This window comes from Chondrus crispus, genomic scaffold (assembly GCF_000350225.1).
Source record: "Chondrus crispus Stackhouse genomic scaffold, scaffold_100, whole genome shotgun sequence".
NCBI lineage: Eukaryota > Rhodophyta > Florideophyceae > Gigartinales > Gigartinaceae > Chondrus > Chondrus crispus.
In genome coordinates this window covers 163,487-181,944 of record NW_005178862.1, presented here as the reverse complement: position 1 = coordinate 181,944, position 18,458 = coordinate 163,487, and the positions used below count along the sequence as shown (strand labels likewise).

The window sequence follows — 18,458 nt, the reverse complement described above, 5'->3', positions numbered from 1 at the left end:
GTACCGTAATGGTTATACTTCGGAACCTTTCCGTTACACCGCCACACGCGGTCCCATCGGATGACTTCCATTTCGTGAAGGAGTGCTTCTAACTCGACCATGTGGTCATCGTGACCAAAACAAATGGCATCAACGCCAACTCTGCGTATTGCCGCAATTAAGGAAGGGGAAAAACGAGGGAAACGGCCTTGTCGGGCTACATGGATGGCCTCCGTTGCCGCGAGCCAAGCAAACTCTGTGTAGAAAATTTTCCCGAGGCAATCGTCAAGGCTTGCAACTGCCAAGTCGATTCCCAAATACGTCACGACAGGTGGCGTGCCGACCGGCACCCATAGAGGAACCTCCAACCTCTCCCAACCTCTCGGGACCCGCGGCCATCGTTGCCTCACAACCTCCGGTCGCAGACCAAAAATCTCTCGATGCTGCACAGCGGCGAACACGCCAAACCGGTGTCGTGATGAACGTTCCCACCGACGCCATGATTCAGGCATATATTTGTGACGACCGTCGACATGATCGCCCTGGGGGTTGTCATAGAAGGGCCAATGCGTTGGGTGGATCAGCGATGCCTTCGCAAACAAGCAGCGACGATCGAACTGCTCCGCATCGTCGAAGAAACCGATCGTCGCTTGGGCAGCTGCCAACGCACGGCAATATGCCAGTTCACGTCCGTATCGGGCGAACGATACATCAAACTGCCAGTCGAGCGGCAGAGCGTCGTCGTAGAATCTGTAGTCGAAGCGCTGATTGACCATGGCCTGCGGTGTCCAATTTCTTGGCAGGCGGTTCGCCGATCTCCAGTTCTCGGGTGCGCTGTCGCATCGCCAACGGAAGTCCCGCTGCTCGAAGACTTCGCGCGGTACCGCGTGGCCCCGGAGCCACACGAAATTGCCCACCTCGCCGGCAGAGCCCTTGCGCATGAAATCGGCCATCCAGCTTGGGCGCAAGCGCACCCAACGTCATGCAGACAAAAAAAAGAGGAAGGAGATCGATGTCAGAATCAAGTGCAGCGCCGGGACGGCTTCGGTTTGGGCGGGGGGCCGTGTGGTATCACAGCCCAGATTTGTAATTTGTACAGCACCCGCCGCCGCGGGTGCCTTACAGGCGCGCGACTACACGTGGGCATTACCAGCCGATGGACTACATGTGTGCCTTACAGGCGGACGAACTACACGTGGGCATTACAGGCCGATGACGTACTGTATACAGTACAGCCCGGAGGTTGTATATGACAAGGTACAGTAGTAATGGCATAGTACAGTGCATTGCACCATAGAGTACAGTAGTACCGTAGGATGGACAATGTCCAAGACCCCGCGACCTCGCTTATTTAAGCGACGGCGCCGGGCAATGACAGTAAACAGTCAAGGATCTTTTGGGAACGGATTTCCTTCGACGGTGCGACACCGCGGGTCAAGACAAGCCTCTGACTTAGGCGACATTGTCGGCATCTGTCTTGCGACGTTTCCCTGGCTTCTATTGCCTTTACTTTACCTTTTCCATTCCTCCGTCCTTGCGACTACGCGGGTTAGGACTAGCCTCTAACCTCGGCGTGTTACTGTCGCTCGACGTTTCAATTGTTTTCCTTTTTACTCTGTCGTTGCGACCACGCCGGCTAAGACTGGCCTCTAGCCTGGGCGTATTACTGTCGCACGACCTATTTCTCTCTTACTGTATTGTGACGATTGTCAAGTCGCAGGCTACGACAAGCCTCTGGTCTTGGCGGCACTATTGACATCTGTCCCGCTCGTTCCCTCTAGGAGTTTTCGCTACTCGGCGCTCCGCCCGTGTCTGACACTAGTCTTTAGGCTCGGGTTCACCCCTGTTTTGTGTGTTCTTACACCACCCCTTCCAGTGCTGGTCCCATTCCGGGTCCGCACTTCGACCAGTACGTCGTGCTTTTACAGTCGGCCGACGTACTTCCCCTTTGCTCTACCACAGTCCCGATTTACCGCGGGACACCCCCTATTGGTTGTTACCTCTTCCTCGAGCTAGCTCATAGCTGGCGACCGCCACTATACTACAATGGCGGGATCGTTTTGTCACGTCTGTTCCCGCGAAGCAAGTGAGAGGAGGTACTAACCAGTCTGAAAGATGGTAAAATTTAAGAAACCGAATTAACTTCAGAAACTGGTTTATGTATACCATGGTTACCAAGGGTACTGTCTTTCTCCAGAAATCGTTCATGAATGAATCGAAGCCCTTGCCCTCAAGATTTCCCACCGCAGCCATTTGTGCGTATGGCACCGTGAAGTTGCGTCTACAACAACGCATTAGCTACTCTATCTGGTCCTCAGTTGCCACTGCCATCCTCGCACGTATGCCGTCTCACATCGCAGACTTCACATATCCAGTCCAAGCGTGACCTTTGTCCCTAGATATCCGTCGATATAAGATAGCATTCGCAACAATAGTCATTGAATAAAGCACACACTGACATTTCAAGAATGAATTGTGTAGCCGTGAATTGGATGCAAACCAACCCCAGCTCCGATCAAACGACTTGATTCTGCTCATCTACTTCTGCTACCTTGCTGCGTTTCACCTGAATTTCTTGAGTTACCGCCCTCTTCAATTGTACCACCTGCGTTATTACACAACTTCATTGTTCTCTCCATGACTGCATGAGATCAAACAAGAAACAGTCCGACAGCGCTGTTATGCATTGAAGCCCGCCGCCTTAATGCCAACCTGTCTGACCCATCCTTAGAGCTGGGCGTGCTTCCCACAGCAAATATCGTGAAGACTATTCCATGGGCTTTGCAGCACGTTCCGTCGGCTATGTTACAGCCATAACATCTGGCAATGAAGAAACGGCCATGAAATTCGCTGAAGTGCACCAGATCCCTACATATTGCGACTACGAACACCTGCTTTCTTAGTCCGCAAACGCAATTTTTATCCCACTTCCAACTGCTCCCGCTCCAGATTGGGCAGTGCGTTGCGCAAAAGCAGGGAAACATCTGCTTGTCGACAAACCGTTCTCAAGCTCTCAAGCGCGGACTATATTGAACGGATTCTGCAGGCGTGTACGGAAAAGGATGTGTTGTTTATGGATAGCACGCACTTCGTGCATTCGAAGCGTGCTGCTATTGTTCACCAAAGAATTGACGAAGGTACCATTGGAAAGGTTAAGGGCGCTGCAGCAGTATTTAGCTTCACAGCCTGTCTCCCAGGAAATATTCGTGCCGACCCAACCCTTGAACCTATGACAGCCCTTGGCGATCTAGGCTGATACACCATGAGGTCTGCCGTGACGTATCTCGGAATGGAATGAACTGCGAATATTATTTCTGTCGTATGCGAAGGGAAGTTTCATCCAGACTGCGAAGGAGTCAATGAGCGTTCACAAGGAGTTGTAGTGTTCAGAAAAGAGAGTGTGTCTCCTGTCACCGCTGAAGCAGTTGTGCTCCTGTGGCTTAAGAGAAGGATACAGTGTTACTTTCAAGTCCGCAAATTAACGCCTCAGTGGCTTGAACCACAACAATACCAACGCCAATATGAAAGTTGCGGCAATTTGCACATAAGCAAAGGTTTGCACATTGCGGCAAGTGCTGCTAGTTTTGTGATGACGTATGCAGGACATGTATAGCATATTCAGTGTATCAATCGGTGCAGTAGAAGCAGTTTAGAGGCATACCAGAACGTATTTACCATCGCATGGAGAGTTATACTGTAGCTATAGCTATCACCAACGTCTGGTGTAATCTTTGCACGTCAACTGAGATCAATAAAGCAAATGCCCAAAAGGGAACTTTTGGCTACTGTACGGTACAAAGGTACTGAACTGAAGCTGACGTGCCTATGGTTCAAATCCTTCAAATAAAGAGAGTTAGATGGACTGTCCTACTGGAACGGGCATTGTATGCATACTGTACAATAATACGGCCGGAAATCCATACCACCGTACCACATTCTTTAAAACTGTACCGTGGATATTTCTGAATGCAACAGGATCTATTCTAATCTAGTTTGATAAGAGCAACACACTACCCCTGGAAGGGTACAACTGTGGTCATTCTGTACTTACGTTCCAATCAACGTGTAGAACGTGGAAGTGATCCAATGCATTCTATTCATGACGATGGTGGGCTAGTTCCCGGCGGGGTTTCAATTTCACACGCATGAACTGGGTTCAAAAAGCGGGTGGAATTTCACATCCAAAAATGCAAATAAATTGCATTCCGCGGCAGCCCACGCGGCGGAAATACGGAAGGAAAAAGATTTTTGAATTCAAACGTTCAAACCACCTTCAACGGCACCTTCAGTTCCCGCGACGCTCGTGTGACTCGTACTAGACCCTTGGAATATTGCATGGCTCCTTCAATATGCCGAGCGCTCTCAAGCAGCTGGAGCCTTATTATCTATGCGCTGCAAAGAAGCCTACTCTCCTGTCGCAACAGTCTTGAGTGAAGCGGCAGCTTATCCCGTTCGACTACCGCCTCTACCCTTGGCACATACTAATCCGCTGGCAGCCTTCAATCGCATCTGAAGAACCGTGTGTACATTCACATTGAGATCAAGACTGCTTTTCTGAAGTTCACAACTGATAACCGTTTGCAATGACCACTCCTACTGCAAGGCACCAAAATGTCTCTGGTGCAATCATTGTCTACAAGCCAAGCGGGCAGCGCGGCATGAAGTGGCAATGCGACCAAAGAAATTGGTGTATTTTCGGATCTCACAAGGACTGTGACATTCAAATCCGGTCCGAAGGCGTTGCAGAGATGCAAGCACTCGTCCTCCTGGATTCTCACTGCTTTTCCCTGGAACAGCTGGCGGACAACGCCAATACCGTGGTCCCTGGCATTGGAGCCTTACACAAAGGACAGAAGGTATTTCTACAAAGTGGAAACCAGTTTTTCATTGCCAAGAGACACTTTGGCACGGAGATAACTCTATCTCCTGCTGCAGGTGGAAGACAAGACAAACCAACACCTGCTAAAAGAGATACGAACAGCCCATCATGCGCTGCGATACGGCGCACCTCACTAGTTCTAGCCAGAGAGGGAAATATGTTCATTGTGGCCAGCACCAACACAAAACTGTTCCCGAGCTCGGTCTTAGAGACTCCTTCCGAAAAAGTTTCAGCTCTTCTGCAGAATGAAACTTCCCGTCATAGCTCAGAGAAGAAGACGGAGGGACAAGGACTTACAAGACGCATTAACTTACCTGATCCATCCGAAAGCGATGAAGGAGAGCTTCTTACAGATCCTGAGGAATCTGAGGATGAATCTCTGGAAAGCACTGAAAATATCGTCCATGATGTAGAGTCGGTGAAGAGTAAAGATAACCCGAACACGCCTGCGAACGAGATTTCAAACCACAAGGCTCAGCAGAAAGTGAGAAGCGTCGGCGGAGCCACACGTTCATTCTCGCGATGGCCGCGATCTAACGGGAACCCTATCACTTCACAAGTGCTAGAGCATAAACCGATCAGAAATCGATTGCAATCAGAGGAAAACCACATAACCCAGGGGTCATCCACAAACAATCCAGTGAATTTGCGGCGGGAAACGGCTTTCGACCGCTTAAGCCGCGGATTACCATCCACTCCCATGAGGTGGGAAGGTCGCAACCTAAAAAACGCCGAGAAGATCCAGTCAGCTGGCCGCCCGGGTAGCCGCTCCGTCCTATTTAGCAATGCAGAGCTTGGTCAAGGACCGCATTACTCTCCAGTCCCAGTGAAGTCGAAGTCACGAATTCCAATGCGTGAAAGCGAGAATTGCACACCGAATACAATTGCAATCCCATCGGGTTCCCCAAAATCTAAGTTGTCTGAAGAGAAAGTGTCTTTCGGTCAAAAGCAAGGACCGCCCCCTTCTACTAGACTGCAGCAGCTGGGCAAATTCTTTTATCCAGCTGCTCAAGGAAGTAACGTTGGAAGGAACGCTCCCGAGAAGCATTCTTCGATGGATGATGGCAAGACATATTCTCACTTTGAGCCAGACAGGGTCTTAACCCCCGAGAGAAACGTTTCTGCTAATTATATTTCATCCCGCTCTAGTTTGGAATCATCTGCAGAAGACAATTGTTTTACAGCTTCTTCTGGTACAGGCGGAAGCAAGAGACGGCTAAACCAAAACCCTCTCTCTTCGTTTTCACTGGAATCCTCTGCGCAGAGCTCCAGCAGTAGTGAGGACAGTAACGAAGAATACAATATCGCATCCATGCCGAGGGTTCCTCATCCTCTCTCTTCAGGTACACCGAATCTTGCGGTGCAGAATTCGGTCGATGATGGTCTTAGTGAAAAGAATGGAGACGAAGTCGAGATTTCATCTTCTCCCTGGCGGCGTTCTCTTTTCGGTGCTGTTCTTGGTGCAGCGAAAGCCGTAACAGATAGGTTCTCTATTGGAGGTGCCTCCTCGAAAGAATCTCCTGTCACATGTGGACCAGTGACCCTGGACTTTGATCCTGAAGATCTAGATACCGCGAGCGAATCGGAGGGAACAATCGACTGCGGGGACGAAGAGTCTGAATCGCTCTCAACTGGATCAACGGCCAATGAAAGTACCGAGTGCCCGCTAAGAGAAGCTGAGGTGCTGAACGATTCGACTGGACATCTAGCTCCGCAGGCTCGGGAAATTGAGATACCCGTTAGTTCGTCTACAAATTCGGCGGATCTGGAAACCTCTATCACAAACATGAATGAAGACGAACAAACATCTCCTAGAGGGGCCCCTACGATTGCTTCAGGAATGGGCGAAGAGAGTTCAGAAAAACCAGAGGAGATGGAGAAGTTCCGCCAAATGAACTACTTCGTTCTCAAAAAGAATCTTAAGAGCTTCGGCCTAGACACAAGCGGCAAGAAAGATACACTGATTGAGAGGTTAGAAAAACACATGTCTACGAAGAATTCCATTGCATCAAGTAATGTTGAAGTATGCGAAACCCCGACTGAGAATGAAGCTGACAAGAAGGCGATCGAGGGGCCCAAGCTGGTGACCAAGACACAATCTAGGGAAGTGGACGGTTCTGAGAATACATTCCTTTCTGAGACCATGGATAGGCTAGAGAGGGTAGAGGAGTCAGGTCCTTCTACTACAAGAGAGGATTATGAGAGTCGAACTGTGAAAGAGATTCGCCAGTTTATGAAGCAGCATCAAATTGAAGTTCCGCCCAGAATCAAGAAGGCGGAGCTGATTGACTTGGTAATAGCCCATGGGCTCGATTCAAACGGAAACCTTGTTGCGGACCCCCATGCTGATTCTTCTGGAAAAGGTCACAAAACATCACTTGAGACTACTCAAACGCCTTTCACGCCCACCAAGGGAGGAGACGACAGAGTTGTGCCCGAGATTGACCTAATCACTCCGGTTCGGAAGTCTTCACGACGCAAGGCATCAACCACTTGCGTATTGCCGACGGATGACATCAAAGAGGTTGAACCATTGCCTACGAAGGGGAGGTCTTCTGCGAAAGGCGAAACTCATGGTGCAGCTAATGAGAACAGCTCTGTTCGACATGCATCTCGAACGGGTTCCATCAAGAAAAAGGCTCATAAGGATCCGCCGCCTCAAGCAACCCCGGTCAGGCGGTCAGCAAGAAAAAGAAACCCTGTGCCACGTTTTGAAGAATAGGAACGAGGTCATCATCTTTGTCTTACGCAACGATTCGAACTTTCTGATTGTGTAAAATTAATTTACATTGTTGAACTCTTTTGGGAGACAAAAGGTGATAAACTGATCCTACTTTTTCTCACACTAGCATACTTCACTGTCCATGATTGAAGACCGAAGAGGCCTTGTCTGGCCACACGGTGAGCTTCAGACAGCAACTCTTGCACTTTTCTCCAACAGAACATTTCCAGACTCGACGACTCCTGCGGTGTCGCCAAACTGCGCTTTTCTGTTCTCCTACCTCGTAGAGTTCTTCCTACCTCTGCCCCAAGAAGTGATAAAGCCTTGTGATTGAAAAAGAATCTTCAGGTTTGCGAAAAAGGCAGAGCGCTGGGATTTTCTGGGCGAGACATAGTCTCTCTAGCTTGCTCTGAGTTAATCGCATAATCGTAAGACTTCAGGAGTTCTTTTTCAGGGGATACGCAGACTACCCTGCGCTCACATTTTGGGGATATCGTGTGAAGCTCATTGAGATATTCCGAAACCATTGTTGCAATGGGTGTGTCGCAATGTTGGATGATCGATGATAGCGATCCTTCCGGATAGCCATCTTTCCCCATATGAATAAAGCTCTTGACGGCAACTCGATACAAGCGATCCTCATCTAGCCCTCTGAGAGTGTCATCATCCTCTTTGCAAACCACATCAGTTTGATGTATCCTCTCACCGGCAGGAAGCCTTGGGTCAAACTGGAAAGACACTCCGCTGACTTGCAGAAACCTGCCATCGAGAAGCGGATACTGACTGACAGAATTCTCGAATATACCTAAGAGTTCTCGTCCAGTGTACTCAACGACGACTGCTACATCTTGAAACGGAAGAATGGCATTGATTGTCTGTAGTGTTATCTTTCCAGGAGGCTCAACACAATCGGATCGAAAGCTCCCCGCATTGATCAGAGCAATCTTTGTATCCATGTAAAATGCCACTGCAGAACAGAAGTGCAAGGAGGTTGGAGGAGCAAAAGGACGTGGAAATCCCAACAAGTGTGAGAACAAAGAGTGAAATTAAATTATTGTCAGTATGAAGGGCTTCCTTCTCAGCTTCACGCATCTCGCAAACGCATCAAGTTGAACAATCATGAAAAACGAGATGCGCTTGAATAAGTACCAACTTACGTGCATCGGCCACAGAGTTTCCCAAAGCGGTTTCTTTCGTTCGAATGGACACAAAGCGCCCATCCAAGTCAACCGTTGACACTGCTAACGCGTGTTTGAAGTCTGGACCGAGCAACTCGAGTTTCTCAGCAACAAACTTCGCAAAAATGGGATCCTCCGCATACTCGGAAGACACGTCCACATGTTTCGGTTCACGGGCCACCAGCCGGCAGTCAGAGCTCACGTCAATCTCGATGGTTGAAAAATTCTGTCCCTCCAACAAAAAAAAACATGCAAACCAGAGAAACCGCAAAATGTCAGTCATTCAGAACCTACAACAGACAGGACATGCATCGTAAACCGTGCTCCCACCCTTCCCAAATACTTACATACCTTAAAGTCAGTCCCGGACTTGACGATAAAGCGCCCGTTAACAACCTTGGTACAAAGCACGTGGTCATGCCCCCCGAGCACGATATCCACATCTCTCGCCTCCATCGCGAGCCTATCATCATCCGGCTGTCTCATATGCGTGAGAGCAACGACAAAATCACACCTCTTCTCCCTGAGCACCGTGGCAATGCGATCTGCGCACTTGACAACGTCCTCATACAAAACGTCCTCCGGGTCGACCTTATCCAAGGCGCTCAGCCAGTCAAACCCGGCGAGCCCCATGAAGCCGAACCGGTAGCCCCCCTTGTCCAGCACCCACCATTCCCTGACGCCTCCCAACGGGACGCCCGTCTCCACCTCCTTAACATTGGAGCACAGCCAGGGAAAATTAGTCTCCGCTATGCGCGCCTTCATGACGTCTAGACCTCTGTCTAGCTCATGGTTCCCCAAGCACGCGACGTCCACTTCAGTGGCATTCAGAATCGGCGGCATTTCGGCGCCTTCCGTCAGCGGAGTGAGAGGGGCCGGCGAGAATGCATCCCCGGAGAAGAGCACAAGCGAGGTATGGTGCGCGGAGAGCTGGTGCCGGACGGCAGAGATGAAGCGAGCGGCGCCGCCTACGGGCTCGTGGGGGGACTCGTCAATGTTGTATACATCATTACTGGTGGTAGAGGTAGTGGGTGGAAGGTTAGTGTGATAGACGTGGTGATAGTAGGACGCCAGGAAATGTGGAATGCTTACTAATGGATTATTTGGATTGCGGATTGGCTTTGCTTTTCTAAGGCCATGTTGAGATGCGTGGGCGGGCAAAACTTACGGCTGTCTTTGTCCTTTTGTAGGCTGTGTGTTAGGTGTTGTGCCCGGGTTGGGAGAGTTGCTGGAGGCGGTCACCTCAAATTGGCAAGCGATGGGGCACCCCTACGCATATAAAGCGCAGGGTAGGGACCCGATGCTGCCACCAACAGCTGGGCAGACTGGCATCGTTGTCGCGAAGTCAGGGATGGGCGCCAGCAAGGCGAGGAGCAGAGTGGCGTGATGCGCAGCCCCGCATCTCAAAAGACGTGTCGAAAAAGGTATGTTTTGCGGGGGCAGTTCAGCGATTGTCGCACGTCTACATAAGGACAGCCAATCAGTTTGCACGGTAGAGCGTGCAACGCTGGCGCGGAATATTCTTTGTTCACAATCTCCCTGGCGGAGGTAAATTTATCTCTAGTTAGCGCATGCGCAAAGAGCCCAGGCGGGGATATGGCCCGAGTGTTTCCCCTTCCATTCGGAAGGAACCCGGTCTTCGCCCTCGGTGGAGGCACATCGACAATGTCCACTGCATCTGGCCCTACTTCAAACACACCGACTTCTATGACCTTGCCCTCAGTGCCAAATTTAATCACCTACAGTACTCGCTTTAAATGTGCCCCTCCTGCTTACCCTCATCTCACTTTACATACCATCCTCTAGACGCGCTGCATGCGTTCTTGCAACGTTTTTACGCGTGCCCACCCTGCTTGCGTTTATTCACCGTGCTCGCGTGCACTTTACTCACACTTGCACGTATTTGCGCCACATCGACTACAGTACATTTCCAAGGACTTCTCATGAAACGAGGGGGGTTGTCTCCTTCTTCAGCCACGCCAACGTTTCTGCGTCGTCCTTCAACAACGGTTCCAACTTCTCAAAGCACTCCTTGTGGTACTCGTCCACCCAGCTCCTCTCCTTCTCGTTTAGCAACCCAACATCGATCATCTTCTTCTGTATCGGCGTCATCGTCACCCGTTCCATCCCGTAGAACGGTTTCTCACTCCCACCTGGCGGCCCTTTCACGTCCGCCTCCCGCACAATGCATACGTTCTCAATCCGAATCCCAAACCCACCCTCCTCGTAATAACCAGGCTCGTTACTCGTCAGAAACCCAGGCTCGAGCGCCGTGCCTAACGCTTGTGATTTGAACGACAACACATGCGGTCCCTCGTGCACGTTCAGATGACTGCCCACCCCATGCCCAGTCCCGTGCTTGTAATCCATTCCCACTTTCCACAACGGCTCCCGAGCAAACGCATCCAACACATGTCCCGTCGTTCCCTTGGGAAAAATCGCCCGATCGATTGCGATATGGCCCTGAAGCACGCGCGTGAAGCATTCCTTCTGCCATGGCGTTGGCACTCCAAAATGCATCGTCCGCGTCACGTCCGTCGTTCCATCACGAAATTGTCCACCCGAATCTACCAAGTAGACGTCGTTCTTCGTGATCTTGGCAGCTGTGGCCGCCTCCGCCCGGTAATGGACCACTGCACCATTGGCCCCTGCGCTTGAAATCGTCGGGAATGATAGCGACACAAACAAATCCTGCTCCGATCGCAAACCGTCCAGCTTGTCCGATGCGTTTATTTCCGTCGGTTCGTGCCCTAGGTTGGCCACCTCGTTCTCCAGCCAGCAGAGAAACTTGCTCAGTGCCACCCCGTCGCGGATGTGCGAGGAACGGACACCGGTCAGTTCCACTCCGCATTTCTTCGCCTTGGCTAGTGCGATGGGACCCTGCTTTTTGATCAGTTGCACCCCTTGTGCGCATTTCTGGATGCAATCGAGGATCGCATAGTTGCAGTTGTTCGGATCCATCCAGACACGAGAAGTGTCATCCCAGCATGCTTGCGACAAATCGGGCAGTAGCGAATCATATGATGAGACAGTAACATCACTCTCCTTCAATTGCTCGTCAACTCCCTCTCCGAAGCGAGTGTTGTTCACATATAATGTCGCCGACGATGCTGTAATAGTAACATACGCCCAAAAAACTGGATTGTAGTTCACATCTCCACCGCGCAGGTTGAGCAGCCAGGCAACTTCATCCAGAGCGGACACAATCAACATGGACGCCCCCTTTTGCTGCATGGTTGTTCGAACGTTGATCAACTTATCCTTTGCCGACACACCGGCATACTCAACCGGGTGCACAACGATCTTGCTAGCAGGAGCCGCTGGACGAGCAGACGCCCAGATCTGATCGACAAGATTCGGCACATCCTTCGGCAACGGCTCAACCGAAATGGAGCTGTTTGCCTGCGCAGCGGCGAGTGCATACCGAAAGCGCTTCATTCCATTTATCGAGACCGTCATCCCATCAATCCCAACCTTGGACCCGGGCTTCATATTCGCGGCGACCCAATCCTCCACGCCCGGATCCTCGTGCGTGCGCATCATCTTGAACACATCTGCGTCGAGTTGCTTTGCCGCCTGTACAAAGTAGCGGCCGTCCGTCCAGCAGTATGCCGCCTCCGCCGTGACGAGAGCCGTGCCCGCAGACCCTGTGAATGAGGTCAAGAAGGCGCGGCGCTCGTCGCAGGCGGCGACATACTCGGAGAGATGCGCGTCCTCGCTGGGGACGACGTACGCGTCCAAGCCCTGCTTCTTCATGATGGCGCGCAGGGCCGAGACACGCGCCGTGGCAGACATGGCGTCGATGTCGCTCGGCATGGCGCCTTCGGGTGCTCCGTTTTCGCGTGTGCGCTTCATTTTCGGGGTAGATGGGGATCCAAGGGAGGATCTAAGGGGTGGATGAGGTGGATGAGGTGGAGGGGAACGATGGAGATCGCAAAGAGCGTAGGGCAAGTGTTGGTTACAAAATGATGTCCAGGGAATCGTCAGCAGCTATCGGGGACAAGTTATGCAAGGATGCTGGAGCTAGCAGGGCATCCGCCGTTTCGTATGAAGCAAAAAAAAGTGAGGGAGGAGGGAAGCGGAGCGAGGTCAGAGCATTGAAATTGATGACAACGAGACATTGCTTGGACTAAAACAAGTTTTTCGGGTATTTTGATAGGCATCGGATCACGTGAAGAAGATAAACATGATTTTGTCAGCCATTAGTGGGTTTACGCATTGACGTGGCGTGTGGATATATATGCCTGAAAAACAATACTGTACAGTACATATATCTGGATATTTTTCCAATCCTCTTCTCAAAATGGAACGGTGCCTCTCTACAAGTACTAGCTAGAGCGAGCTGGCAAGATATGCTGGCCGTATCCTGGACGCCGCTTCATTTTATCAAACGGAGCAGTCATTTGCGTTTCACCATTTGAATCGTTCTGAGGCGACATAATCCGTCGATCCCCAAATCCACTATTCTACACTCTTCCCAAACGAAATGCTTTAAATCTCCCATGTCTGACCGCACTCAAAAGCCATATTTCCAGGGACGCATTTAAGACAGCGATTGCCGTCAAGCCCGATATGTTAGATATTAGCTGCATCCCTGGCCATCGATGGAAGACAACTTCATTTGCAAATCCAACAGCACGACAAACCTCACCAAAGTTCATTCTGTCTTCATCATTCGATAATCCAAATTGAGACAGTTGCAAAAATTCCGTTTACCAATTGTGGATGATCCTCCCCTTTTATTCTCCACATAATTTTTCCATACCAGAATAGCAAATGAGCTGTTTAGTCTAGTTGAAAGGCTCTATTCAACCGTGCTGTAGCAAAAGGATTCTTTGAAATGAAATCAACCTTACGCATGGGAATCAAATCAAGTCAGCATCAGAACAGAGGCCCCAGAGGTATTTAGCCGTTGTCCTGAATTTTTAAATACCTCTGATGCTAAGAGAGTGGGATGTTTGAACTAGTAACCGTCAAAGAAATAGCCCCGTTTTGTGCTGCGCACTATGCGTTCTGAAAGGCGATGTTGCTAACAGCTCGATTCAGATACTGTAGTCTGTGGAGATTTACAGTACTTACATAGCGCACACCGAGTGTATCCCCAATCTAAACACAGCTATTCCTCATGATGCGGAAGAGTCTTGACGGACTTGTGAATAGAAGTGTTTTGTATTATATGGCGATCTATACTGTATACCCGGAGCGGTGCCAGACTGAATTCTTGCGCACAGGATTATTTTCGGAAGAAGAAGCTCCGGTTATGTATCCACATTAAGTGCACGATGCAAGTATCAACTTTCATGCAGCAAGAGAACATGCACTTTCAACAAATTTTCATATAATTCTCGTTCCAAATTCCCACCAGTATAGTATACTTATCTCCAAATGCGGAGCAATTTCTCCAGAAAGAAAATCGTTCACAGAAATTCCACACTTTCAACTCCTGTTGCGCAAAAAGAGCTAAACAAATTTAAAAAGTGCAACCCTGACCTGAAAGAATCTCTGGTGCTGAAGTTTGAACAATCCCTGGACCTTGCTTCCTAAGTAGGATTTTGAGTGAGAGGTTTGTCCTTCGCTGCTATTTCGAAACACTGAAGAGGTTTCTGCGCTTTTTTATAAACGAGTCAATGAATTCCGAGCACAAGATATCGCGCCGTCCTCAACGGAATTCAGATGAGGAACACATCGGAATGGATGAAATGGCAATTGGTTCCCATCTGGAGATACAAGTGGAGGCAAAGAATCTTGCGAATATGGATGTCTTTTCGCTGAGCGACCCTTTCGCCCTTTTGGAAACATGGGACAATCGTAAATGGGTCGAACTCGGTAAGTGTTTCTGAACACTCTATTCCAGATTTCCCGCGTTTCGTCGCAAAAGAACAGACACGGTTTCTTTCTTTATTTGAAGGACTGGGATGATCGTTTACGATTGCCAGAGGCTGTGTACAGTATATCTAACTTCCCATTGTGTATCTACGCAAAACTTGACAGGAAGGACCGAGACAATTTGGGATGTCTTGAATCCCAAATGGGTCCGCAGCTTTCAGCTCCCACCCGAAACTCGGAAAAGTCTACGTCTGCAGGTGACAATTTATGATCGAGACTCGAAAACTCAAGATCTTGAGAAGCAAGAAGTGATAGGGTCCTGTCTATGTACTGTCATGGATATCTTAAGAGAAGGATACAACGGAAAGACTATCGAACTGGAAAACGTTCAGCTCAAAGAAACAGGGACAGTGACAGTCATTGGAGAACTATTTGAAAAGTCTCGAAGAGATCATGAGGTCTTCCTCGGTGATTGCAAATTTCGAAACACTTCTATACTTGGTATGCTGTTGAACAAACCATACCTCACGATATACAGACGACGGCCGAATAATGAATGGGCTCCTATATTCCGCTCCAAGGCCAAGAAAAAGGGCGAGCGGGCACCATTTGCGGAGGACCTGCTGCATCGAGCTGTAATTCGTACATCAATGCGTGGTGGGAATTGCGAAGATACTCCTTTGAGGATAGAACTGAGGTCTCATAGAACAATCACAGAACACAAACTGATTGGTGCAGTTCAGATGTCTCTGGGATCTTTGCGCAGGCAAGCAATTGGTAAGAAGATCAGTTTAGGGCTGGCAGGCGAATCGGTTGGAGAGCTCTGCATTACGAGATCAACACTGGCTGATAACTCTAGCAGTTTTGATTTAGAAGTTTCATTTTGCGCATGAACGATAGAGGAAGAGTTCTCCTTGCGATTTCAAATGAAACTGGCATTTTCAAAGCCCATATCATAGTTGCCTGATGTAGAGTTTGCTCTTTGGTCTTCATAGACTCGAGATTATCGTCGCAGTGCCTCCTTCAAGCGAGGAATTCTTCATCTGGCCCATGATCGTAAAGGAGGAATCTAAAGTCCATCTCTCTTGAACGATGGCAGCCTTCAAATTGCGTACAATTGTCAAGATATGTTTTTGGAAGAGTTCCTTTCTCTGAGATGCCCTTGCAATGAAAAAAGACACGGAAATGACAAGCATAAGCTTGCCGTATTTTCAGTTTTCTACATTTTTCGTACAGCGAATTACCGCTCTCGATGTTATCGATGTGCTAGTGCTCTGGCAAGGAAAATAATAATCACCTTGCAGAAAAGCCGCCACATGTAGCATCTTCTAGTGTCTATCGGACCGTTAGTCCTCATACTGTATGAGGACAAAGTTGTTTTATTTTTTCTAGACAACACAACTCTCCATTTCAGTTATGTTTTTTTGAAACCAGAAGGCCATCACCACAGGTAAAGCATTTGCTTGTCGATTCTAGTGAGTGTCAACTCGTTGATGTATGAAGATAGATGGTCGTTTACGGTTGGAGCTCCCGCGCACCCGAGATATCAGCGGTAGCGAGAGTACTCTTGACTATCTATCGAAAAGTAAACAAAGAAAGAACAATATCAGAGAATAGACATGTGAGGGAAGCCCAAGGAAGGGCGTCCTGACGGGGATGGGTGGGCAAAAGGGAAATAGACATAGCCGAGAAGTCACGAGACTCTCACCCGGCCGTCGGCGATATGTAGGACAGTGCACGCTCGGTCGAATGCCAGGTGTCGGCATGTCACTCGCTACTCTCTGAACAGCTTCACCCGCATACACAAGTGTATACAGACGCGGAGCGCAAAGCGGAGCCGAGTGTGCGAGCGATGCGGAGACGGAGGCGTGCTAGACTGCTTGGCCTTGGGGCAGCATATGCGCGAAGATAAGGCGCGACGCGGCGGTGACAGAAATACTACTATCAAAGTAGACCTGTAGCATCTCCATAGATACCCAGTCCAAACGATTCATGATCCAAGCGTCTGTGAATCCGAGTCCTAAAAGCTCATTGTACGCCCCGATTCGTGCGCTGTGTGACGAATAAAAGAACCCCTTTGGCGGAACAGCGCCAACACGCAGCAGCGACATTGACATGGCGGCGTTCAAATTCGCAGTCCCAAGGCGCGTTCCAGCTCGGAGGTTGAAGAAACCAGCATTGTGCGGTCGCTGTGTCTTCCACCTGAGCATCAACAGCCCGGGAGCATCTCATTCGGGATTGCGACGGTAGGAGAGTCGCAGAGGGCGTTGATAAGACTTCGCTTTGCGATGCGTCAGGGCCACATCCACGCTAGCATCCGTGACATCAATGTCTTCTGCTGCCACGTGTGCCACGGGAATTGACCTGCATTGAAAAATAAATGCGAAAACGACCATAGCGCAGGAGCCCACTTCCTCAACGACTTCGGTGCCCTAGCCAAACTCTGCCACACGCATCGCGATTGCGGCACTAATCCCGATTCGTTTTTGCGCTTCAGGTCGGTCTCGATCGGTCTTGTTCATGTACGCAGTACCCATGGCAGACACTAGCGGGGAACGCGTCGGAGAGGGTAGCCCTTGAGTCTCATGGAAACGGGAGACAGCGCTGATATAATTGCGAACCGAGCTTGGACCTACCCTTCCCTCCAGGTACATGTAACCCAGGAAAGCGAGCACGTGCCCTTCGTTTGCAGGCAGCGGATCTCGACCGTCTTGATCACAGAAAACCAACCACTTTTTAATCTGACTGCTCCTGTTTGCCCACGTCTGCGCCTTCCACCCATGCGACACCAGCAGCTCCGCCGCCACCTCTGCACCCCCCGTCTCCCCTTCCATCCCCGTCCTTGCCAGCACCGCATCCCGGATCCCCGCCGTCCACAGCTGCGCAACCCTATCCTTGCCAACACTAATTCCCATGCGGCGTTCACTGGGCGCGAGCTTTGAAGCAACGGGGGGCCGTGGTCGGAAGGGCGAAGCACGATGAGCTCCTCTGCCAGCCCGCGCAAGCGCGCGTACCATGCTTGCGCTGGCCAGTGTGGGGCTATCAGCACCCTCTTTCTGTCCTCGGCCTGAATCTTCCTCACCACGAGCGGAAGGAAATCGAATGGCGGATTCCAAAGACGCGCAAGCCCATCCCCCCAATACTCCCCCATCTGCGTCAGAGCGTACTTCTTCCTGGCCACCAGCGTTTCCCCAACCGGGCGATCTTTGAAGACGACCTCGTCCAAGCGATATTCGTGCTGTATTGACCGCAACAAGTGGTCCGTAGCTCGTGCGTCTCCCGGGTCCCACGTTCGGGAAAGGGCGTCTGCGTAGCGATTCACGGCCGAGGGCAACCAGCGCGCCTCTATTGTCACCCCCAGCACCACGAGCATCTTCTGCAGCCGACGAAGCTCGGCCATCATCGGCTTTGAAGCCGAGACCATGGCGTTCAGCACGTAGACGACTGCTTGGTTGTCCTCGTGTAGCAGCAGCCGCCTCACGCTCGGCTGGGAGACGTAGTCGGCGAAGTGCCTCTGCAATAGAAGCCTCACTGCCCTTAACTCTCTCAGCGTTATACTTGTCGCCCGATCCTCGGCCGTCCAGAAACCGCGACCCTCCCACAAATCCGGTGACCCAGCCTCCTCGTCGTCGCCTAGGGTCCCCCCATATCCCACGTTGGCGACATCGCTGTGAATCCTTGCATGAGGATCCAGCCTGTGGAGGTCTCTGCCTTCTCCACGCGCCAATGAACGCCAATGTCGCAGGTCGCGCAGCGACTGCCGACAGAGGCGAACGCGACCCCGGCAACGTCTCTTCCTCTTCTCCCCGACCAGAGCGCCGTCCATGGTGTCCGAAACCGTTTCGGGGGCTCCGCCCCCGGTCCCCCGCTGGCC

The 18,458-nt window shown here is 50.6% G+C and overlaps 4 protein-coding genes; 2 read left to right on the top strand and 2 right to left on the bottom strand.

Annotated features, from left to right (window-relative positions):
- Positions 1–4,562: 4,562 nt before the first annotated feature.
- Positions 4,563–7,699, top strand: CHC_T00001496001 (hypothetical protein). XM_005712141.1 is given in 2 exon segments: positions 4,563–7,580; positions 7,581–7,699. The coding sequence occupies 1 exon segment, from the start codon at positions 4,563–4,565 to the stop codon at positions 7,578–7,580; it is 3,018 nt and encodes a 1,005-aa protein (XP_005712198.1). The 3' UTR covers positions 7,581–7,699.
- A 14-nt stretch (positions 7,700–7,713) lies between these two features.
- On the bottom strand, positions 7,714–9,897 carry CHC_T00001495001 (hypothetical protein). The gene is made up of 5 exons (XM_005712140.1): positions 9,851–9,897; positions 9,110–9,770; positions 8,738–8,984; positions 7,971–8,547; positions 7,714–7,777 (listed from the first exon to the last, which is right to left on the bottom strand). Exons 1-5 carry the CDS (start codon positions 9,895–9,897, stop codon positions 7,714–7,716), a joined length of 1,596 nt encoding a protein of 531 aa, XP_005712197.1.
- A 572-nt stretch (positions 9,898–10,469) lies between these two features.
- On the bottom strand, positions 10,470–12,301 carry CHC_T00001494001 (hypothetical protein). XM_005712139.1 is given in 2 exon segments: positions 10,470–10,699; positions 10,700–12,301. 1 exon segment carries the CDS (start codon positions 12,299–12,301, stop codon positions 10,700–10,702), a length of 1,602 nt encoding a protein of 533 aa, XP_005712196.1. The 3' UTR covers positions 10,470–10,699.
- A 162-nt stretch (positions 12,302–12,463) lies between these two features.
- Positions 12,464–12,727, top strand: CHC_T00001493001 (hypothetical protein). The gene has a single exon (XM_005712138.1). It carries the CDS (start codon positions 12,464–12,466, stop codon positions 12,725–12,727), a length of 264 nt encoding a protein of 87 aa, XP_005712195.1.
- Positions 12,728–18,458: the final 5,731 nt, after the last annotated feature.